Here is a 25,560-nt window from a genome sequence, read left to right as displayed (position 1 = left end):
GACAAAATAAAGCCAACATTTACCTATTTATATGTTGTGATGTGTATAGTCACAGCGTGTACAAATAACAAGGTTATATGAGACACAGCCATCTTATAAACGTATACATACTGGGGACTATATTCTCAGAAGGCGCAGCACTGCTCTACTTCTGTGGATTGCGGAGTGATTTGCTCACAGCACCTGGGAGAAGCCCAGCTGTTACTTAAACAAAACCAACGTGACTAGGTAGCTAGTAAGGAACATGACTGTTGATCATGGCTGACTTTGAGGAAATGTCAGAGGATTTTTACTTGGTTTCAAACCAAAATCCAGAACCATAACGTTGAGCCAGAATACACAGACGAGGAGTTACACATTTTGGATGCTGATAGACAAGATGCTGATTTTTACTGTGACAGCGTGTTCATGACAACACAATACTATTACAGGAGATACATGGAGCACGGGAACAACTGCAATACAGTAGTGACCACCCGTTACATTAGATCTAGCTAATGGCACTGTTACAGTAGGCTAGTCGTCTAAAAACATAATGGAACACTTACCGTAGCCGCAGGTGATCCGCTTTGTTCCGTCTGAACTAACGTTACGGATGGGATGGACATATATCCTTAAGCACACATTTCCGGGTTCGTGTGGCAATTTCCATTTTTTCAAAATAATCGTCCTCGGTTAAATGTTCTGAGCCAACGTGATGGTACTTGATGATGGCTACAGGTGTGTTTGGATCTAAATCCAGAGCAAGCAGTCATAGATCATCAGGTGAGCGTTTTGGATTGGAATTCTTTATCATGGTATTACATTTTCTCCCCTGTCTTTACAATACAGCGAACACCCATGATTGTAAACTATATCTAGTAATTGCTGACTATTACACCAACTCTGAGCGAACTCTCTGATCACAGCGGGGCTGCTCAGGTGCTGCGAGTAAATCACTCCGCCCTCCGCAGAAGTAGAACAGTGCTGCGCCTTCTGAGAATATAGTCCCCAGTATGTATACGTTTATAACGTTTATACGTTAACGCGCTATGACTATACACATCACAATATTTAAATTTGTACGCTCTATGACTATACACATCACAACATGTAAATAGGAAAATGTTGGCGTTATTTTGTCACTTATTGAGCAGTAGGCAAGCTGGCGCCTTTCACCTCCAGTCTTTGTGCTAAGCTAGGGTAGCGGTGGGTGCGTCAGACAGAGTTATGGCACGCACGGAGATGAAAATTGTATGAATGGACTTCTGTAACTCTGGGGGATACGGCGAATAAGCTAAAGTCCCCAAAAAGGTCGGCGTGTTCCTTTAACGTGTCCCAGCTGTCGTTGACTGTCTGGCGCCATCTTGTGACTGAGAAACTGTTACTTATATTATAGCCTATACAGCTTGGATTAGTCAGGACTTTTTTTAATATAACTCCAATTCCATTCGTCTGAAAGAAGAATGGTTTATACACCTAGGATGACTTGAGGGTGAGTAAATCATGTGCTAATTTTCATTTTTGAGTGAACTAACCCTTGAAGTCTTCCATTGAAACCCGTGTTGGTTCGTGTCGGGGCTTCTTGAGTAACTGCATAGGCCAGGGGTTTTCAAACTTTATGATGCCAAGGACCCCCAAATATGATGAACCTTTATGAGGGACCCCTTCCTAAAATCCATCTATTTTTATGCATGAAAAAACATTTAAACTAGATAAATAGTAAGTGTGACATTATAAATATAACATTGTTTCCTAACTTAAATTGGCTATACTTAATGTTGCATGTATAAACCTGAAGTAGAACATTTTCAATAAAAAATTACTTGTATAAGCACCTTTCACAATAAATGTAAGCAGCGTCCATAATGCATTAAGAATACTGCCTTACAACCCCAGTGAGCAAGATAAAGGGGACTACAGTGAGGAAAAACTCACTAGAAAGATAAAAAAAGCAAACATACACAATTCTGGAAAGTATATGGCAAGAAAGAAGAGAAACATTTAGAAATGAAATGGTTAGAATGTTCAGTAGACTTTATCCATTTTTGCTTTGTTTGTTTTTTTCTCTCTTACATTTTCTGGGGACCCCTTAGAACCTTCTGGAGGACCCCCAGTTTGAAAACCCCTGGCATAGGGGGGCTTTTATAGATTAGCCTATAAAATATAGAAAATAGAAAATATATTTTTATAAAATAAAAGGTCTGTGGAGGATTTGTGTCATTCATAACCTCCTGTCATTTTTTCACACAATGCTCTGTAAAGCTTGCAAAAGAAACCAAGGGTGGAGTTTAGAAAAGGGCCAAGTTGTATTTTTAAGATTATATGCATATTCATAACCGTCAACAAAATAAAACAGCCAGTTTATTATCCATATCAGGCATCGTGCTTCAACTGCTCATTGGTTGTGTCTGTGTGCAATCTGTTACATGTTGCGTTCTCAGTATCAGTTGGTAGAGCACAAAGTGCTAACATGAGCAGTTGTTATTGAAGAAGAAATAATGGTCATTGAAGCAGGGCTCTATAAAGTAGATTACAGAGGTAGACAGGATATTTACAGATACTGCAGAGGTCAAGAGATTGCGTGTGTCTGTGCTAGAGAGATGTGTGTTGCTTGGTTGTGAGGGGGGAGGGGGGTTCACAGAGGAAAAACACACAAGAACTCTGGTTGGTTTCATTTCCTGGGAAGAAAGGAAAAGTTAAAAGGTGGCCCCCGAACAAATGAAACTCAATTTCACGGCACATTATCCTTCCCTGTTCTCTTCTCCTGGCTTTCATTTTCATTAAGACCACAGACAAGCATAAATTAATAATTACTGCCCGAATGTCTAAATGCAGGCCGCTCTCCTGTAGCCTTTCATTTTCTACTGTGGCCTTGCATGTTCATGCTTGCAAAATGTTAATTTAGATAATGTGGCCTGCCCCTTGTCAGATAATTCTGTTTGGTGGTTCCACTAATACATAATGGTCTTTCTGATTAGATGACATTAAGTCTATCTTGTGTTCAATCAAGCCTGTGCGATTTCCTCCCTCGCAGACTCAAAGATGAGCAGATGAAGAACAGTCACATGGCTGGTGAGTCTTTGATACCTTTTTACTTTATGAACTGTGCTGAATGTCAAATGAGGGTGAGTAATTATGTCTGACCACCAAAATCTCTGACAAAATGAATATTACATTTTAGTATGCCTCTGAAATAGGCATTATGCTGCATCCCAGACATGCGAGGGAAATGATTGTCTAAAATAAAATGAAAGAATAAACAAACCCAGAACTTATAACTGGTTTTCAAATAAAAGTGTGCAGTGTGTTCAAATGCTATTAGTGCTATATTTTTTATTACCTGAATTCAATTAGAATTATTCATGCTAGTTAGTGTATTAATTTGTTAATTAATGCAACTTGCACATCAGGCTTCCTTTGTGCTTGAAGACTCAAGGCCCTGGAGGTCATTAATATTATAATTCTAGTTCCGGTCCTTGAATTTGATTGGCAGAGTATCGTTCCAAGAGTGCTAAAAGAAATGAGACTTTTTAATGTTTGTATCACTCCTAATGTCTGTTTTTCAGTGACTAGTTATATTGTTACATCAGTAGGTGGCGATAATTTGAGTGTGGTGACAAGTCAATGATTCTCCGAAGCATTGGCTTTGTCCGAATTCGCATACTCTCTTGAGTAGGTACTTATTTTTAAGCATTTACTTTGCGAGCGCTAAAAAAATACCTTCTATAAAGTAGTAGGAATGTGTGTATTATGAATGTAATCTGGACGTACTACATTCGCCGTGTTGTCATTATGCTTCACTGCCATTCCTCGCCCAAGTGTCCAACGTATGCACACTTCAGAATCTCGCCAGATTGTCGTCCGGGTACTTTTTGTCTACTCTGAGTACTGTGAATTCGAACATACGACTTTTGTCACATCTCATCACATACATTTTGTCGCTCTTTTTCACCTACTACCGTATTGTTCCAAATATAAGACGACCCTGATTATAAGACGACCCCCCTTTTTCAAGATGTACCTTTTGGAAAAGGCTTTTTGAAGACTAAATCTTGTATTTTATGAAGAATTTTTCTTTATAAAGAAAATAAAAATGAAAACAATTTTCATTGCATATTTTGTATTTACATTTTTGTATTGAAATCTTATGTTTTAAGCCAGAGACACACCAAGCTGACGATGGGCCGCCGGGCAACATTGGGATGTTTTTTGAGTGCGTTGGAAGTTTGGTCCCGTCAGAGAGGCACGTAAACATTACAATCGGCTCTTAGACAGTAAGCTTTTCTTTGACTGTTAACATTTTTAAGGCTGTATTTTTGCATGCTCGTTTTACGCGTATTTGGCGCCACCTATTGTTGCAGGTGTATTATTGACATGTAAAGTCTACATTGTTAATTTAAGAGAAACTCTTTTTGTCAGCCTGTTCATAAGAAAAAAACATTGTCTTATATTCGAACAATACAGTATAGAGAGACAGAGCGGCACACGTCATAATCTGAAGACCACGCCCACCGGGGGGGGGGGGGGGGGCAATCAAACCATCTCCATTGACTTTGTATTGCGTGAATCTGCCTCCTTGTCATTTTTGACTTATAACAAAAAACAGAACAATGTCTAAAAGCTGATATGTAGGTGTACAGCAAACAAGCTAAAAAACCCAGAACAAAAAACCCAGACGTTTTTATAAGCTGTTGACCCAAAAAACGAGCGTTTATGTACAAAAAAGTAGATACAGGCAATTGAGATAGAGAGCGACATGTTATATTACACTGAGAACTACACCCACTATAGGGGAACGTAATCAGCGACTGGAAATATAATATATAAAACTGACATTTGGATATTTGACTTAACAGTAACAAAATGTGTACTGCACACGTAGGTATACTGAGTGTCAGGATCCCAAAATGTACCCATTCTTCCTGCTGATGCTTTACGTCTTATTGCCTGTATCCACTTTTGTCTCCTTAAATGCTAGTTTTTTTGGGTCGACAGCTTGTAAAAGTTCTGTGTGCTACTCGTAAACAAAGAAGCTGACAAACAGCGGTCTTTTGAATCGGCTTTGGCCATGAATCTGGAAGACTTGGAGTTAAGCTTTTCTTTGAGAAAAGAACAAAGAACGGCACTGAAGTCATTCTTAAGAAAAGAAGATATGTTCGAAGTTTTGCCGTTAGCTCGGCTTCACCTTCTTCTTTGCTCTGGTTGGTTGTGGCGCTCATGGCGTATTCCAATTGGGTGCTGAGGGAATTTGAAAGACAACATGTTTATCCCGCCCCTCGGATTGAGCCCTGTCAATGGTGAGTTTCCAGACCCAACATCTTGATGTGGGTCTGGCTTGTCAGGCTAAAGGAGGCCGCTTCACGCAATACAAAGTCAATGGAGAGCATTGGATTGTCAGGGACAGGACTCGCCGCACGCGCGTCATCATTCCCCACACTCGCGCTCGAGCTTCTATTTTGCTCGCGCGAAAACTCTTTATTTTTGTTATTCGTGGGGCGGGACTTTACTTATTTCATTGTAACCTGAAATGTCATTGGTCAATCCCGTTTTTCCGGAAGTCAGTTGTGAATGGACGCCTTTTGTAAAACATGCAAAAGACATGGCTTCATCGACGGACCAGATGCAAGAGAGTTAAACTTTATTTACTGACTGATTGCATTATTAATAAAATATGTCCTTACCAGATACTATATTAACTTTATTTATTATTTGTATGGAGCTGTAGCTACTGGGGAAAATGAGAATACATATTGCTGTAGTTCACTGCACATTACTTCCACTAAATCTGTATGTTTACCCAGCTACAATTATATCACTTCATAAATGTGAAAAGTGTCCATTAAATAGTTGTAACTATGATTCTAAATTCAAAATTGTTTCATGTGGCTTTGGATGAAAGATAAATCACTTGTTCATATCAGTAAGCAAGAGTTGTTGTGTAAGCTTTTTGTTATCATTCTTTGTCAGTTTTGAGTGGTTAATAGGCTATATTTTCCATTAAATAAAGTATAAAAGGGTTTCAGCACTTTACCCCATTGAAAGGTTGCAGTTACAGTACAAAGCATGAATGATCATACCCCTTTTTTATTAATAATAATAAGAAAAATTATTTAAAAAAAAAGAATCATATGTACAGCTATTTAATAACTTTCCACATTTCTGAAGTTCTCGGAACTAGTAAATAACGGACCCCGGTGCAGCCACAAATATCATAACTATCTATAATATGCCTACTCTAATTAAGACATATATTCAACAAATATATTAAAAACAGAAAGACACTATAGTTTCAGCCTTATGGCTGAAACATGGCCAGTGGGTTTGTTACGCACATCAATTCATTCCCGGCGTTCCTGGTTTGCTTCTTGACCTGGTCCAGTTCCACCTCTGTGGACTTAATGGGTGGAATTATGTTTAGCGATAGGGTTATGGGTAGGGTTAGGGTGGACCGCTCCAACCATTACGTCCAGCGAGGGGGAGCTGGACATCAAGCTCCACCCATTGGTTTTGCAGTGATCAGTCTCTCGATTCATGTTAGTATGAATAAGTTATTCAATCATTCTCTAAACGGATTCTTTCAGAAACACTGATTCAGTCAGGAAAGCCATGTTTGTTTTGCATGAACACGTAACCGATACAATTCTGTGGTAGCTTGTCGTTCATGCGGCAAGACATACAAATTATCTCTATCATATTAACTACTCAATATTGTATCTAAAATATAAGATACTCAAATGTAAGCTATGTCAGCTGACAGTTCATGGTACCAGTCTTTGAAAAGTAAATAGCATTGAATGTGGATTCATTTACAGTTACTGTATCTGCACTAAATCAATCGACTGATATTATCATCTTGGGTATGGTGGTATTAGTGATGAAAAGACTGTGAAATAATCACCTGGAGGATGTCTTTATATGCACACTCGACACGAGAAAAGCACACACTCCAAAGTGATGACATTGACACAGTCCATGTTTGGAATGAGCAACGCTCGTTATAAATGTGCTCGACACGGGACGCGATTACAGCACCGTGGATATTTTGGTCTTTGTGCCTCAAAGTCATGTTCTAACTAAAATGAATTTATTACAATATGTGCAGTGATATGAAACATCTAGCTGGAGGGGTGAATCTCGCTTAAATAGCTGGGGCAGAACAAGACATCAAACAGCTCATAACTACTGTATATTTCTGTCTGAGAGAGAGGAAACACATCATATTCTCAGCCAGAGAGTCTTGATCCACTGCTGGGGCTACAATGCTCTGTCTACTAAAATACAAAGCAGTCAGAAAAAAACCCCACACAATTTGATAGACAGCACATTTATGGCTTATTTACTGCATCAAACCCTAACAGTTCAAATTTCACCGGTGAGCGACAGAAACCTTTTATGCTCGTGAAAGGGCCGAACTTGAATTACAGTCACCATTGATTGCCACTTTATATGTAGTTTTTTCCAAGGTTGATAGAAACTTTAACCTCATTTTCAATAAAGAAGAAAAACATGAAACGTTCCAGACCTTGAATTTTTACAATGCTGTGTTGAATTATGCAGTGATCAGTCAATTATTCATCTCGAAGCCTCTCTGTTACAGCCACGCTTTCAAAAGCATGCAAAATGGACCTGTGCACGGCCGTGCTGTGTCAACACATTTCCAACAGAATTGCTTACGACGGGAAATTGTCATTCAGTGTCAATTCTGCCTAAGCTTTTATAAATTTGAAATAACACTAATATCAATTAGCTGCATTGCATCGGAAACAGTTTCCTGTGCCAAACAGTTAGGTGCTCTCATGGGTCATTTCGATTGTGCACTACCTTTTGAGCTCTACAACTTGTAGACCTAGTTTATGCTGCAAATAAGTATTTCTATGATAAGATGTATCAAACTTTTAGAAATATGCTCTGGTCAAGTTTAAAGGCGTAATATGCAAGATTTTCGGATTAAAATGTCCAAAAAACCAGTTTGTGTAAATTCATTGGGGTTCAGATTATTAATTTTTTTCCCACATCAATTTCACACATGTCTAGCATAAGTATGTGATTTTGTTTCATTAATACAGTGTATAGGCTACTTTTTTTCTTGATTTCCCCCGAAAGAATGGAAGTGAAATGTGACAACATGCCCCATAGTGCACATTGTAACATGACCTAATGACAGCTTAAAATGTTATCTAAAAATATACAAGACAAACTAAAATATTTTGTCCAAAAAAATACAATTATTAACTTTTGTCATATAAAATAATGCCATTTTTTAATAATTAAAAAAAAAACACAACAAACACACCTCAAAATACAGCTGTACAGCATAGTTAAAAACATAATAATTAATAAATTCTGAACAGTCTTTATCAACCTTTTCTAATGGTTTCTCAATGGAATTCATAAAAGTATAGAATATAATAGCGTAGTTCTAATAGCCAACACACCCCGTCTGCACAACTGGGATTTAAACCCGGCTAGTGTTTTCTGCTGGTTAGATCATCATTAAAGAACTATCTCAACTGTTAAATAAAAGATATAAGATTAAAATGATATCAGATTTGTCTCATTTTGAATAAACACAAAAAACAGAGAAATTTACTTTTCCTATGGTTAAAGCTGCAGTCCGTAACTTTTTTGGGTTAAAAATTATTCAAAATAAATTTGAGCAAGTACATAACCAGTGTTCAATACTATCTGCTTACCTTAGCTCGATTCACAACGGTAAGCTTGTAATAATGTCTTTAATTCCAGTGGTACTGGTGGATTTCCGCGGGAAATTCAAGCATGTCTTTGCGTCATTACGTCACATCTGTACACATAAAGAAGGTGTCCCGGCTAGTAGGCTATATTGCCTGTGAGGATGTTGGAGGTGGAGATTTATAGCCGGTCTCTCTCGCGGACACACTCGGCATCTCCCGTGGACACACTCGGTCGCGGACACACTCAGCATCTCTCGCGGGCACACTCGGTCTCTCTCGCAGACACACTTGGCATCTCTCGCGCACTGACGGTTCAATTATGTAATAGAGGGACAATTGCTTGCTTAATTCATACAGTTACAGAGTTTTCTTTGTTGTGCCCTTCTCGTTTTGCTATGTGCATTATGGTAAATATCAATTATTTTGTGCTAGCCATGAGAGGGAGCAATTCAGCTCTACTCCACATTCATTTGTTGGTATATGACAGATAGAAATTAGACTGCACCGAAATGGACACTAAACTACAGGTAACCCTAATACACATTAAATGTAGTCACGCTATGCCGGTGTTTTTAACATTAACAATTTGAAAATGTAAGTATAATTTGCACGGTTTGACATGAGATTTAATCATCGCGATTTATGCAATGCTTTTTTCCCTTAGTTGGTCAGAACAAAAGTGGATGTTATCTACTTACTTGTTCAGATTACATTTTCCGGTGAAAATGATTATGTTGGTCATATACTTCAAAAAGTATGTGATTCTGAATGACAGTATCCACACCGGCGTGGTGACGGACAGCCACACATTCTCCTCAAAAATTTGGATTCCTCCGCGCTGTGCCGTGCCGAGGCACAAATCACGTAAAGTTGATAATTCCGCGAATAACTGCAATTGCAGATTTTGAACAGAGATGGCGACAAAGAGGAAAAACTACGGACTGCAGCTTTAAATAAATGTTTAGTGATATCTTCCAAAGATTTTTTAATTTTGGCACTATTTTTTTTATAAACTGTTGATATGGCAATTAGTAAATATACTCAGTTTCGTCATGAGGCATGTGTGGAAAGTTTTAAACCATGTGTGTAACTAACCCCGCGTTAGGTTGTGCCCTATCCCTATTTTGTTGACTTGTGTACTTTCATTATCCCAAATGTTTCTAAGAATGTTTAAATCCAGAGAAATAAGCAATTTTAACCAGGACACGGTCCGTGTCTGTGTGTCACCTATCAGTGACATCATACCCGCGTTACACTCAATTTACGAGTGTTTTTTTATTTTTTATTTTGTAGAAATGTGTTTTATTAGATAGGTGAGCAACTGTTTGGACACATTCATCAACAGAAAACCAATTATTGTTATATACCGCAACACAGTTAATCTTATTGTGTAAATCTCGATTTCTTGATTTACCACGTTTTACCATGCCTAACATCGATCTAGCTTACTGCAGTGTGCAACAAGTGTCTCATAGTAGCCGCCGAAAAAACATAAAGAGTAGCATTATAACCTAACTTTCAACACACTTAAATGTATCTAAAATGGTAAAACAGCGCCGCGTTACCCCACATACACATGACTGGAAGAAGCGGAAGCGGTCTTCTGCAGCATAATAAAAGCTCCACTGCTCTCGAGCCGTGTGTTGCACTTGTCTCTCATTTGCAATCGTCCAGCGGTCTCGTTCCGCTCCAGCGGCTTTCAGTCCCACCCTGCTTCGACAGTAACGCTATTAAGTCTTTAATACATTAGCTCATCCATGAATATGATTTCTGCCTGATTCCCATCAGATTCTTTTCCACCGGCAGTAGAGGTGAAGACAGCATCTCACATGATTCCGTGAAATCAAGACATCATCAAGCTTTAGGCCCTATTTTAAATATCTAAGCGCATGGTCTAAAGCACATGGCGCAAGTGCACTTAGAATGTATCCGAATCTACTTTTGCTAGTCGGTGCACCCGGCACCTGGTCCAAAAGTGTCTTAATGAGTCATGGGTGTGTTTTGGGCATAACGTGCAATAAACCAATCAGAGTCTCATCTCACATTAAGCCAGTTGCGCTTGCACCATGGCAGATTCGCTACGTGGTGGAATATAGACCCCCTCAACCTGACAAGTCAGTTTAAATACACGTGTGTATTGCCACGATTGGTTAAATAAGTAGCAATTTAATTCGTTATTATTGCAAATAGGTAATTCTGACATGCAATGACTATCCATTATGACATATAGGCATTTTTATCTTTATGTACAATAATAATCTTTTACATTGTAATCCTTTTATTTTAATACTTGCCATGTTTGTGTGCTGCTGCGCATCCCTGTGTGTGTAATAACCAGAGTGTACACGCGTTGTGCACCCTCCTATAGGCACATTACTAACGCGCCCTTTAAATAACACAAAAAATACTGCGCTATTGAAAATGATAACTGCATTAGGCTGAAACTAGCAAAAAACACTTGCCGTCGCGCATGGCATTGCATTGCGCCGGGTGTATGATAGGGCTCTTTGTCTTTAATAAGCGACCTACATATTGTGCCTTTAAGCACTGTATTAATTGTAACTTGATAATTTACACAATGGCAAAAAACGAAATAAACAGAATTATAAATTAAAAACAAAAAAAATTAAGTCATTGCTCAGTAAGGGAATGAGAGTCCTTACATAAGGGTGTCAACTTAAAGGTAATCTTGATTTTGTCTTTAAAATGAGACAAACCAGCTAATACTACAAAACATCTGATTCATCAAATCCATTGATGTTATTGTTATTTCCTCATGTTACTTCCTGAAGTATGATATCATTAAGGAATTGGCTTTTTTTTTTTTTGCCAGAAAATGAAAAGGGGAAAATTTAAACAATGATTACCAATTAAAATGATATTACCAAGAAGACTAGTTTTGATTAGATTAGATAAAAATGAATAAACACTTTAATTAAGAGTTTCATCTTAGAAACGGTCAGGGACATCAATTCAAAATAAAGTAGTGAAATGATTTAAAATCCTCTGTGATATTAAAATAAAACTAACATGATTCCCAGCTTTAAAAACTGTGATTTTATTTATTCATAACTGTATATGATGGAAGCATGAAAATGTACAGCATAACATGAGTGACCCTGGTTGGCTCAAACCTAACAGTTTATCAATAAGTAATTAAATTAAACAAAGAGATGTAAGTTTCTTCTTGTTTCCCTTTTTTTTCATGCACTTTTTGAATATGCGGCTTTTCCCAGGAATATTGTGCCCATTCAGCTGGAATGAATGAAAGGTATTATTTCTCAGTCATGTGTTGTGTAGAGCAGTGTGCTCACTGTACTAAGCATGAGTGGTTTTATTCTGCTAGATATTGTCATTGCTCAGTAACACATGTTTTACAACTCAACCATGAACAATTTTGATTGCCCTTCAGATTAAAATATAAGCACGCAGCTTATGTAATATAATATGAGACGTTTTGTTTTGCAGCTGAAAATGTGCCGGCTCTTTCTATAAACTTGCAAATTCTTTTTGAATTGAACTATAGTAAAATCACATAGATTTAAGAATTCAACTGCATTAAACACAGTGACATTTGATGGTAAAGTCACACCATAAACAGTGTATTTCTCTCTCAAGTTGTTTTTAATGACAAAGTGATTCATTCGCAAAAGAGCTTAGTCTAATAATCATTGACTCAATTGACAAATATTTTATTACCATATATAACACCATAGAATAGAAAACAGACACACTCGTGTAACTTCGCACATACACTTCAGTGCATGTGTGCAGAAACACTCGCGCACACACACACACACACGCTCACACACACACACTTACATACCGTGTCATTACAGGAGACAAGATCAGAAAAGAGAGAAAAGCACTTTAAAACAAGACATCCGTTCAATATTTATGTTTCCTTTACTGCCATAGAAAGAAATAAGGAACAATATGTCCATAAATCTTGCTACAGTGTTTACATCACATAAAAAGAAACTAAAAGGCAAGTCCTCATTGATGAGGTAAAAGATACTTTAACATGTAGTTTAACACAATAAACATTGGAATTGTTACAGACTGAGGACAAATGTGTGACAAAATAATGTCTATGATTATAGTATAAATAGCTGCCCCATAACATTAGATACGTCCATCTAATAAAGGACCCTTTCAACACATATTCTTTCTTGATTATCCAATAAGTGCCTCATCACCATCATCATCATCATCTACTTGGTACTAGGCCTGTAATCTATAATTTAATATATTCAACATTACCATTAATTAGCACAGTGTAATTTTAAACTCATCCGGCTGAATTGTTTCACTCTTTTATTCAAATGGGATAGTTTGGGATTGCTATGATTACTTAATTTTTGTTTTCTGTTAAATATGCGGCTGTCTGCAATTTTTGAATTAAAAATTCAGTCAAATGATTTAAGAATCTTCTCAAACATTTTCAAAATAAACAATAAAATAACCAAACAAAAAAAGTCTACGATTCTTTTTATTTTGTAATTTGCTAAAAAAAAGTCATATATGATCCACATGGAATTGGCAATTATGAATAATTATCTTCCAGTTATCGTCCTCTTTTATCTCTGATAAAAAAAGGATCTGATAGGAACCTGTTGCCTGTTATTGCTATTGACAAGAATAATAAATATTCATTTAATATGATACATTAAATACTTATTATTTAAAGGGGCCTATCACTGAAAGTAATACACCAAATTGAGTGTAATAATGGTGGGTAACATTTGGCCTTACAACTTTTCCATAAACTGAAGTTGAAATCAATCCATACAAACTTCAGATTCATATCACTGCAAGTTGAAAATGTAGCTGTTAAAACAATAGTAGTGTTTATCAACTTTTACTTGGTGTGAGTGAACTGAAGAAACCCTAAGTACATTTGTTCAGCACAGTTAAGTATTTATTGAATAACATGAATTCAGGACAACACATTTACATGCCTGCATGCTTCCTCACCATAGTGGCAGCGAATTGAAAGAATGATGGCTCAGAAACAAAACAAATCTATAAATTCAATATAAACGTTGGCATTGTTCTTCTAATAGATCTACTGCATACACAATACCAACTTTTAACATTATATACAAATACCAAAGTGAGTGAGTTAACCTATCTTCTGTTCTTGTATATACAATAATGATAGAAATGAAACTTGATTGTTTTTTTTTCTTCTAGTTTAGAAAACATTAAAAGCACATATTAGTCTTTTCTGTTGATCAACATATATTCAAATTCACATTTTCAGAGGTTCTTCTCCAAGTTTGGATCTTTAACATCTTGGCAAATAGTAATGACATTGATTTATGTTCTTTTTCTTTTCTTTTTTTAATACAAAACAAAACCTCTGAATCAGATTTAATTTTCGAAGCTTTTTCGCTGGTTTAAATACAGTATAAAAAATCTTCAGTGCTGTGAATTTGTTGTAAATATTATCACCGAGTGTACCGAACGGTACATTTTACTGTGCTCAAATTGTCACCTTCGCCAACTCATCATATCCAATCCCACATCTGGCATAATATAACGTTTATATCATTGAGAACAAGAGTCCTAATACTACATTCGGACACAATCCGTCTTCCACATCGGGTCAAGCATAAACCCTTGATGCACCTCTATGAGCGATTGACCTGTTTCTGTAACTAAATTACCCTGCAAGGGGACTCTGGAGAATCTTCATACGATACACGCTGCCAGTCTTCAACACCATGCTGTTAGTACATCACTGTGGTTTTCAGGAAAAGTCTTCCATCTGCTAATGATAAAGGGAGAGACAAAGTAAGTTTACCGAACAGAACTGAGCCATAAAGCAAGGATAAGTAACAGTGATTCAATACAAATGCACAGATTACACCATTGTAAACCCTGGATCAATGTATGTCACATTTTAAGAACATAATATTGCCCTCATGATGCGAAGCACTTCACAAATGACACTTTCTATGCATAAATGGAATTTAGCGAAAAAAGCTGCCTTTATTTTGTAATGTCTTCTCTGACGTGTTCGATCTAATGAGCTTTGTCCATTTCCAGCGAACCTTCATTGGCGAGTGCATGGCTGAGTGGGCGGCAGCTCTCTTTGCCTCTTCTGGTAAAAGCATCTGTTAAGCATGGCTCAGGAGCTTGTTTGACGTTTATTACCAGAACATTTCCTCTGTGTCCGGGAATGCTGCATCACTGCATTTAAACAGTGTTTGCTCTCTTTGACAGTGCAAATAAAATTATATTCTGATGAGCAAAAATGGGAACTTATCTAAGATGCTCTGTGTTGGAATTGGTTGAAACAAGACCATCGGTGTGATAGATACTGTATCTGCTGCAGATGTCATGCGTGTTACCATACCATTTATATTTGACTTTTTTGAGTTTGACTCTTTTGGGATTGCTCAGCGACACCACATGCAGATATATCCATTGATTATGTCAAAAAAGTATTTTTTTTCTTCTACTATCAGATGTACATTCCTAAATCTGTGCTTTGAAATGTTATTTAACTCTGAAATACAGTCAAACCAAAATTTTACTTAGACACCTTCAAACATTTCTCACATTATCACAGTTTATTCGCTATAGTTTAGAAAATGGTAATAAAATATGACAAGAACTCAGTGTTAAACTGTGTCAGAATAAATTAATCTCGATAATGTCAGATAACTTTGATAGAAAGGTGTGTAATGGATTACAATCGACCAATCAGCTGTCAAACAATTAGATAATACCAATTTAGGTCAAACATTTACTGATTATTGTTCAGTCTGTGGTGTGAAAGGTCGCATTAGCAAATAAAGAAAAGACACTTAAACAAAACATGGTCAGGTCAAATTGTCTGAATAATTTTGGTTCCACATTTTTATCAATTTTACTGGTAGTCCACTGACTGTATTAAGAATTTTTGGGTATACTATGTCACAGCTTACTTTATTTTGCTATCCTCACTTACATAAATGAACTATAGTGTCCTGCACCTACTAGTAAAAAATATATATATCTGGTGTCTGAATAATTTTTGGTTTGACTGTATATACATATTGTGAATCCAATAATCTGATGAACATTGATTAATTGCAGCCTGTAGAGCTGCAACATGCCTTCTTTTTTCCTGCTATTTGCCACTGACTGGGCTCTTACAGGAATAAACTGGGTTAATATTGTGATCTTGATAAAGCTCTAGGCTCACAGGGCATGTCAAAAGCTTCATTCACATTATCTACATCATTAAATAAATGCTATATGCATATTTATTCAGATCATGATAAATGCATGTGACTTTGATTGCCTTAATTTATCAGATTGCACCATATTATGTTAAATATGGTTGGTACAGTATTTTGAAACAGTAAATATTCAAAAAAGAAAATAAGAAAATAAAACCAAACAATTTATCCTGAATGATGTAGAAAATATACAATGAAAATACTACAGTCAAATCTAAACAACCCGAGAACAACGACAACAAAAACAAGCAGAAAGCTAATCTTAAATGTACAAATTAGCATATTAATTCTGGGTCAAATGGAGTGTAGCTAAACTAGCTTGTGCAAACAGTGCCAGAAATGTTTCCTGAGTGGGAAAAATCGAATGACTGCCATGTTGTTTTATGAAAGAACCCCCTCATTAAAATATGTTAAAACTTTGGCATTTTTATATTCAAATCAAGATGAAAAGTTCATTAAAGAGGATAAATATTTCATTAGATACTAAATAAAACAAAGGACATTTTGGCTTCTCTCAGCATAAAATTCCTTTGAAAGATTAATTAATACATGTAAATTATGCAAATTATGCCCATGCAAATATTTTATGAAGACAATTAAGGGAACCATTAATTACTGCCTTTTTTGCTTCAGTGACATTCATTCATTTAATTTTAATTTCACTTTAACTGTTTTGATGTTTAATCTTGCAACAAAGAACTTTATCTCCCCTCACAGGGTCGTGTAAACTTGCAGAAAACATCGAGAGGCTCGCGCTGAGCATCGGGAAGAGATACCGGGGAGATATTATGTTCGGTATCACAAGGAATTAGTGGCGAGATGTGCTCCCAGAAGCACGGAGCCAGGAAAAACAGTCAAGCTTATTCTTGGAATGGATTCAAAACACTGGAAAAGCAATTAATAAACACAGACTGTGTTAATATAGCAGAATTACAGAGTGTGACAAAAGACAAATAGAAATAATTAGTTCTCTGAAATTATGCTCTCATTATTTTTTTTTCCCCAACAGCCAAGTGCTGAAATTATAGCATGTCTCTTAGTTTTTTTTTTTGTATACAGATTGGAATAGAATTTTTCCCTCACATGAAAGTGTAATTTATCAGCACCCTTTTTTATGTTTTTGCCATTTGAGAGTAATTATGCCACACTGGTTGTAGTCCACAGTAACCATGACATGGACACACACACAAAAAATGCTGATATAATTGAACAGACGCGCATGCTATTTTAATACACAATTCCTGTGGCCAGTTTTAAGTCAATTCTTCAAGGGCACTGACTGTAAAACCTATGAAATGATTGCATCTTGAGGAGCAATATACGTTTTTCTCCAGATCATATGACCTAAATGTCTCAAATTTCACTATATGTCTGTTCAACGGAACTACTGACAAAAGCAATTCGAGTAATAATGAACAAGCTTCTCTCCCTTCTATGCTTAAACTAACTTTAGCAATTAATGCTGGAAAATTATTAATCTTAAGACATAAGGACCATCATAATTCTAATGACATTATATGCTCTGAAAAAAATCTTTTCCTTTTCATCAAGTCAATGTCACTTGATTTAGTTGGGAAAAAATCACACTCCTTGCACTGGATCTCCATTTATTTTTACTAAAAACTTCCTTCACACACACACAAAAATTAACTAGGCTAATCAAACTGGGTTACGGGGCTTTTACTTGCGACGGGGTATTAAAATGCCATTTCCCACATTTCATAGTAATTTCCACACACTATTTTCAAAGGGAAATTGAGACCACTCAAGACGACGTTTTTTGTATCACATGTGCTGCTGGGTACAATTAAAATAGACATCAGAGCGATGAGCGACTTAACACTTAAGGTGTAGTTAAAAGAGTGTGACTGAAACATTTGCAAATGGGCATGTGGTTTTCTGCGAAGCGGTACCAGGCTAAACCGGGTCCATAAATACCCATAAACCCATAAAGTGCATGTGTATTTATTTGAGTGGGTGTGTTGTGCTCCACTGTGGGTCATCTTCAGATAATGAAACTTCTTATTATGCTCATTAAATTGTACTGGTCTCTGAGGCACACAACATAGACAGGGTCTTACTGTCAAGGGGGTCTATCTTTAAAACGATTCTATCCAATGATTCTATCCATATAATCTTATCCTTTACCTTCATCTATTGAGCTGAACACCATATTGACTGCGGGTATACACTTGTGTGTGTGTGTGTGTGTGTTCATGTTTTTCGGTGGGAATTTCAACCTGAATGCCCACTGACTCATGGGGTCTTGTGTCCCCGGGGGGGACCTAAAATGAAGTCCCCATGAGGAAACAAGCTTATAAATCATACAGAATTAGTTTTTTTTTTTAAATGTCTTGTGTGATGGGTAGGTTTAGGGGTAGGGTTAGTGTAAGGGGATAGAACATACAGTTTGTACAGTATGAAAACCAATATGTCTATGGAGAGTCCCCACAAAGATAGTGAACCAGATGTGTGTGTGTGTGTGTGGGTATATATAAATAAATAAAAACTTTCAAAATATATTTTATGTTCTGTAGAAGAAAGAAAGTCATACAGGTTTGGAAGGACCTGAAGTTGAGTAAATGATGAAATAAAATAAAAATGTTTTGGTTGAACTATCCCTTTAATAATATTTTAATACATCCCAGCTGGTAAAAACTACAAAACAAAAGTACAAATTTAATTGACTCAGTGGGCTTGTTTAATGTTTAATCTTCTCCTTGTTCCTTGTTTAATATCCCATCAAACTCCTTTACACACTCACAAAGCGTCAACTCTCCACCTCAGCAGACCGTGCCACTGTCATATTTTCATATATTTCCCCTGTCTAGAAATGTTCTCTTGACAGATCCCACTGATCTTGACCTTCGTCTTGAACTGTAGGATCTGCGGCCCAGATGGCAGGCTGCATGCTTGAACAGCAGGCCGAGTTAAAGCGAGGCTCATATACCGGAGCTGAGCCGAGATTTATAGTCTCCTGAAAAACACGTACCTTGTATTGTCCTCTCAGCATCTGTTCTGCCACTGCTGCGGTCAGTCTCTATCTCCTGGGTCAATGAGTCTGGCAAAATGAAAAGATAATGACGATTAAACATCCATGACATCTGTGCTTAATTAGGAAAGTTTTCTAGCCTCGTCTTTCGTGATGGGTGGAGGGTGGATGTGCTCAGCAGATCACTCGGGTCAGGGCGAAGTTTTGACCAATGGATGAGCGGTGTTATGAATACTGAACAGAGCATTTTGCCACATGTTAGCCTGAACTTATAGATCTCCATCGGCTTGATACAGATGTTATACTTGTTTCATTCAAAACTTTAAACCTTTTAGGGTGTATTAAAAACGTGTCCGATGCAGTGTTATTTCAGTATTATTCAAATGCTTTTCTATAATTTATTAATGTTTTCATTTTATGTGCTTGTATCATTTAATATTAGTTTTTATATCTCTAATCAGTTATAATAACAGTTTTAATCCTTTTAGTTCTTCAATTTTATTTTTAGTAAGTTAACAAGGCAACATTTCAAATTTTTACTTTTTTTAGGTTCAGCATTCATATCATATTTATATTTTATTTTATCTAACAAAAAAAAAAGTTTTTTAATGGCTTTAATTAAATTTTAGTTAAAATTAACAACACTTGTTTTTAATGCTCAAATTACTTTCCAGCAAACACTCAGAATGAACCAGATTTTGTGTTTTTATGATTTTTAAACAACCTTTTATCACTCAATTCAGCATTGTGCACATTCTATTTGAGTTTATTATACAGCTTTTTTGCATTCAAATATTGCATCAAGACCACTGTTTATGTTTCACTTTCTGGTTAAATGTGAAAGCTTCAAGTCTTATTTATGATTCCTTTTTTCATATAATATTTTTTTTTTTACTTAAATAATATTTCATGCCCATTTATGTATTTTTTGGTCAGTAGCTGTATATTAATTGGGATCATGTACTCTATAGTCACCTGGTCATTATCCCAAAATAAACCCCCTGTAATGAAGACCCCGATGTGAAGGTTTCATTTTGTGGTAATGACTGGCTAACTATCTCTAATACACTGAAGCATATTTCATCAGAATATTCTCAGCAAGTGATTATACAACACAATAAAAGAGGATATATTAACATGAAGTGACCTTTTCCATATTCCATATCCTGGAATCCACATCTCACAGGACTTAACAGTAAAATGGAAAAATACACCCTTTAACAAATTTAAGTATGTCAACATTCTGGTAAATTGTCTCACCGTTGAGTGATCTGAGACTCTCTGTGGGTGATGTCTGTTTCAGGGTTTGCTCCGCCTGCTCTCGTCGTTTTGACTCGTACTCCAGTGCCTCCTGCAATTTCCTCTTCGCTTTCTTCTCCTTCTTCAATCGCTTCTGAATGATCGCTGTGTGCAAAGAACAGAGAAAAGCAGCAGTCAAGGACCCCAGTCATTTGCAGAGGTAGATATTACGGACTAAAGGAAGGAGAGCTGGTTTTCAAACTCTGTCAGTGAGGAAATATTCATAGAAAAGTGGCAGCTGAAAACATGTTCTCGTTCAATGAGAAATTGACTGTGTCATTAGCAAAATAATTGAGCCCGCGATAACCTGGATTAACCTAGGTTAAAATGCCAATGAGACGAGGTTAAGGGAAACTTTCTGTAAAGAAGGAGAGGAGAGAGACACGCTGAATATTAAACAGAAGAAAGCTGGAGGCACATTTATAAGGAACCTTCTATGAAACTGGCTTAATAAGCTCAATTTGATTCATTATGTAGGATAAATACATAGACCATTAAGGCACACTTAGCAATACTTTTGTGCAGAAAAAAATCTAAATCATTTATTGATGCCAAAATGTAGATTTATAATTACATGTTCATGCAATAATAAAATACAATAGAGTATGTAACTAGAGGCCATCTGTAATGCACATATCACTTTTAATCTAAAAGAGAGTATTAGCTAAACTATTATCAATCTGTAGTCCAATCATGGCCTTCCCTCGAGAAATATTGTGGCTCATTTAGAAACATTTACCATATAAATTACTTAATTCATATTTCCATGAGTTTAACCACACTCACCCAAAAGAAAGCTTTGTACAGTATATCTTTCTAATGCACCCTGTGCATTTAGACATTGTCTATGTAGTTACTGTAATATACTGTATTCCCACAAGCACTTCTGCACACATAATCGATATGTGCTCATGTATTGATCGTAATGTGAATATGCCTCATTCTGCTCGATTTATGACCATGTCTCTATCACTTTGGCGGCATGCTTTTTTGTGTGCTTGTAATTAACAACTGAGCTTGTAACATGGATTTTCAGGTTATTTTAATGCACTTTTGCACTAATTTTTCTATGTTTTGAAAATTAGCATTTATGAAGTACATTTGTTAAGAAGAATTTTTTTTTTTTTTGGCTACATTTTTGTTGGCTAGAGACAAAAAAGGCCACCAAAAGTCTTATAAAGAGCCCAACACATGACGTAGACCAAAAATATATATTCTGGCCACAAATTAAGAATTCGTTCACTTGTTTTAGTTAAATCGTGGCCGCGAATCAAGTATTTGTTCACTTGTTTTAGTAAATCATGGCCATGTTGAACTAATTCATTTGAACAAACTAAATTGATAAATTGGATTTCTCTGTATTACCAATAAATTATACATGTAAAAAAAAAAGAAGAAAAAAATATTTGAGTAATTCCCTAAAACAAGGGAACAAATTATTAAATAGCCACGAAAGCACACCGACACAGGAAAGCAACACACATTTATACATTTTATCACGCAAAATTCTAATGTTGGTTTAATTTTTATAGATAATAAGTCCTCAATCTAATTAGTAAGCTGATTACAATGAAGCAGTTGAAATAAAAAGATGGCACATGGTATATTTTTTATGAGGCAAGAAAAAAAAGCCCCAATAAATACAATTTACAGGGGCAAATATGGCCCCTAAATGGAATTTCTAAAATTGGTATGCACAGTAAAATGCTTTGCCTTTTTACATTAAATTCCTCTAGAACCAGGGATCAAACTATATAGGTGATATATCAATTGTGTGCACTCTATGTGTGTTTGTGTGTGAGTAATACACACCTCTGTTCTTCTGCTCGACAGCCAGTTGTTTCTCCAGGGTTTCTCTGAGCTCTCGCTCTCTAAACAGCTCCATCTTCAGCTCCGTCTTCTCCAGCTGCACTTGTTTCTCCTGAGCGCGGGCATTATCAATTGCCACCTTCAGCAAACCCTTCAGCAGCAGCAGGAGACAAACTCACGTTATACAAAGTTCACACATACACTCTCAGAAGTCAATAAACTATACGAATGCTTTATCTTATGATAAAGCAGTGGCACTCAGAGTTTGGAAAAAAAACGTTTTGTCCAAAATCAATGTCAAAGACTGGTATTCAAAACAACACTGGACATTTTTGTATAAACTGCCTCATTTCTTCAAATTTCTTCAAAACAGCAACATGTCACAATATGAGCTTTAATGAACTTATAAATTCAGTTTTTCAGTTTGTGAATCAGCAGGTTGTATAAGAACGATCAAATCTTAACCTAAACAGCTGCTTGTCTCAAAACAACACTTAAAGCGGTATTTGCCGTGCAAACAGCGCGGTGACCAATTCAAAACAATTATTCCCTGTACGCATGCAATTAAGCCAAATGCAATGGGCTATATCATACTAATTGTTCCTTCTTATGACCCCAATTTAGACTAAGTTGCTTTATCTCAATTTTCTGCTTGGGTTCGTTTTGTTGATTTGTGTGCGAATGTTCAATCAAAACATTACCCTGAAATCATGATTAAAGATGACTGACTGAACTGAGTCCTGCTAATTAACAATAGGGCCGAAAGCAGCGCGATAGATCTGATGGCCACATCACAAGAGCAATGAATAAACCTCTCACTCCCCATACTGTACCCACATCATTAGTCTCAGAGGCGGTGTTAATCAACTACATTCATCTTTCTGACTGGGTCTTACTTGCATGACAACCACAGTGGTGATCAAGGGAGTCGTGTTGAATATATGCGGTTTTGCATTTGTTTTGATGGGGAAAAACTTCAGCTGGAAGAGCACCCAGAAAACTAGTATATAAACATTTTGCCACACCTGCCACAGGCAACTGCACTGGGTATAAAGATAAAATAGTTCAAATAACTTTTCTATTTAAATGTGGGCTGTCAAACGGGTAATCGCGATTAATTGCATCCAAAATAAAAGTTTGTGTTTACATAATAGATGTGTGTGTACTGTGTATAATCATTATGTATATTTGAATACACACACATACATAATAGTTAAGAAATATTTGCATGTATACACTGTATATATATTTATAATTTATGTTATATATAAATATTTTATATAAATATAATGTTTTATATTTGTGTGTATTCAAATATAAATAATAATTATACAAAGTACACACACATACATTATGTAAACACAAACTTTTATTTTGGATGTGATTAATCGCGATTAATCGTTTGAAAGCACTAATGTAATTAAGATATATTTACATTAGTGCTGTCAAACGATTAATCGCGATTAAAAGCTGAAAGCTTAATTCTCAGCAGCCATTATTCCAGTCTTTAGTGTCACATGATCCTTCAGAAAACATTCTAATATACAGATTTGTTGATCAAGAAACATTTCTTATTATTATCAATATTGAAAACAGTTGTTCTGCTTATTATGTCCATTTTCCTTGCTGAATTTTGAACTGTATATGAACTTATACTGTTCTGCACTTAAACGTCTGCTCAAGTTTTTGTAAATTCAAAATTGCAGCATTTTTAATAGTGACGACTCATGCATGATACATTGCTTGTTTTTCATCTTTTGAGTTGCTTTAAAAAGTATCTTCTATATGATTAGATGTAAACAGCATAAATATGTCTTATTGTACACATTTTTACTTATCCTCGAACATGATGCTAATATCACAGCATGTCATCCTCCTTTCACAATATTTCCCAAACAGTGACTTAAGACTGCCATAAATTGTGATAAACGACTTGATGTGCCATCTCCTTCCATTATGTGTAATCTTCAGAACCACTGGTGTTCACTGTGTTATGACACATGCTGTGATAAGATCATGACATGTGTCAGCTGGCCAGTCCACAGTGAGCTAAAATAAAACATAACTATAGTAACCAGCAGATACTCTGCTAAAATTCAAGAGGAAAATTCTCTGATGATGTTTTTTTGGAATCACCATATTACTCCAAATCCAATTTATCAATTTAGTTTGTTCAAATGTTTGTTTAGCAATTTGGTTCATTTGAACATTTGTTTTTTGATGTTGTTCAATATTAATGCTTTGTGATTGTATGAATTCGACCAATTCATGTATTACTAGTTAGTAGACCATCTGAATCAACCAGGCAGAACTGGATCAAGAAAGACTATTCATTGTGGATTTTGCTTTCTGCTAAATATCTTCTGAAAGAGAGGTCTCTTACCTGGATGTTAGTCAGAAGGGTCTCTATAGACGACAGGCCATCAGGGAAGAGGAAGGGTGAGGGGAATCCTGGAGGTAAAGTCTGACCCGCAAACGACAGCCTTTCATAGCCGTCTCTCGCCGTAGGCGTGCACATGGGGGTTTCTTCTGGTGGCATACAGAGAAACATACACATTCAGCACAACAGATGACACACTCCATGTAGTACTGTGCTGTAAAATAAATCATTATTTTCCTGAATTGGTGTTTATACACCCAGATTGTTTGTGAGATGTAAAATTAACATCCATACAAGCATGCCCAATCAAGCACATATGATTGATAGCCCATTCTGTCAGTGTCACACGGCACTCTATTATTGATGCTTCTGTATTTATGGCCGCTATAAATGCTTGAGAGATTTTACATACAGATAAAATGAGAGGCTCTTCTAAGAAATAGGCATTTGCATTTTTGGAAATTATGTGTTTCTCGGTAGCATCGAGGGCATGGATATGTTGGGAGACAAAGCCCACCCATTCCATATGGCACGGAAACTCTCTGATAGGAAAAGACCACACTCAAGCAGATGCATATGGCAAGCTGAGATTATCAAGGGCCCTGGCTTCTCAACAAAGGCCATATGGCACAAGGTGGTGAACCCACATTGACCATGTTTCAACACTACTGCCGCCCCCTCAACAGACTGGCAATGCCATTCTGGGCAAATGAATTAACCCCCTCAAAGGAATCGGTGCATAAAAAATCAATATGATTGGAAGAGATTCAAGAGGAACCTGGTAGAACAAAACAGAGGAGGAAAATAAATATCATTTATTTTCTCTCAGTCGATGGTTGACACATAAATGTGCAGGTGTAAAATGTCACAGGTGGGGCTGCCATTAAAACCCTCTGGAAATAAAAGAAAAAGGATTTTATGTCTACCAGACAAATAAAAACAGGGGCTGGCACATTAAAGTGTATATATTTTATCACCTAGTCCACTGGGACTTCCAGCTGAATGTCATAAGGAGGGAAAACGCTGGGATGAGCACTGTAAAGTGTGCAGCATGTCTTTACAAACAGCTTTCCAAGATTAATCACCATGTCATCTTATTAAACATTATGCTGGTAAATGAAAGTAATCTAAAGTACCTCGTGTTAGAAAAAAATAATTAATGAAAAAATTAGA

The 25,560-nt window shown here is 36.4% G+C and overlaps 3 protein-coding genes across 17 annotated transcripts in view; 1 reads left to right on the top strand and 2 right to left on the bottom strand.

Moving 5' to 3' along the window:
* piga (phosphatidylinositol glycan anchor biosynthesis, class A) overlaps positions 1 to 25,560 on the top strand; it is an 882,343-nt gene that overhangs the window by 309,471 nt on the left and 547,312 nt on the right. The gene's annotated exons all lie outside the window — the stretch shown is intronic.
* The window catches only part of LOC307129066 (uncharacterized protein), a 538,951-nt gene that overhangs the window by 250,383 nt on the left and 263,008 nt on the right, over positions 1 to 25,560 (bottom strand). The window lies entirely within an intron of this gene.
* Positions 12,349 to 25,560, bottom strand: part of dachd (dachshund d) — a 121,322-nt gene continuing 108,110 nt past the window's right edge. For 5 of the 15 annotated variants that reach the window (XM_079821702.1, XM_079821699.1, XM_079821710.1 and 2 more), the window contains 5 exons: positions 24,391 to 24,536; positions 22,011 to 22,158; positions 20,160 to 20,303; positions 18,900 to 18,968; positions 12,349 to 14,448 (listed from right to left, as the gene is read on the bottom strand). In XM_079821702.1, coding sequence (XP_079677828.1) covers positions 14,408 to 14,448; positions 18,900 to 18,968; positions 20,160 to 20,303; positions 22,011 to 22,158; positions 24,391 to 24,536 — 548 coding nt within the window. In that variant the 3' untranslated portion in view covers positions 12,349 to 14,407. The remainder of the gene's footprint in view (positions 14,449 to 18,899; positions 18,969 to 20,159; positions 20,304 to 22,010; positions 22,159 to 24,390; positions 24,537 to 25,560) is intronic. The other 10 variants (XM_079821707.1, XM_079821711.1, XM_079821709.1 and 7 more) reach the window with 3 other exon arrangements.

The sequence above is a fragment of the Gobio gobio genome (assembly GCF_949357685.1).
Source record: "Gobio gobio genome assembly, chromosome: 7".
Classification (NCBI taxonomy): domain Eukaryota; kingdom Metazoa; phylum Chordata; class Actinopteri; order Cypriniformes; family Gobionidae; genus Gobio; species Gobio gobio.
The sequence above is the reverse complement of the archived record's forward strand: the minus strand, read 5'-3'. Positions and strand labels throughout refer to the sequence as shown.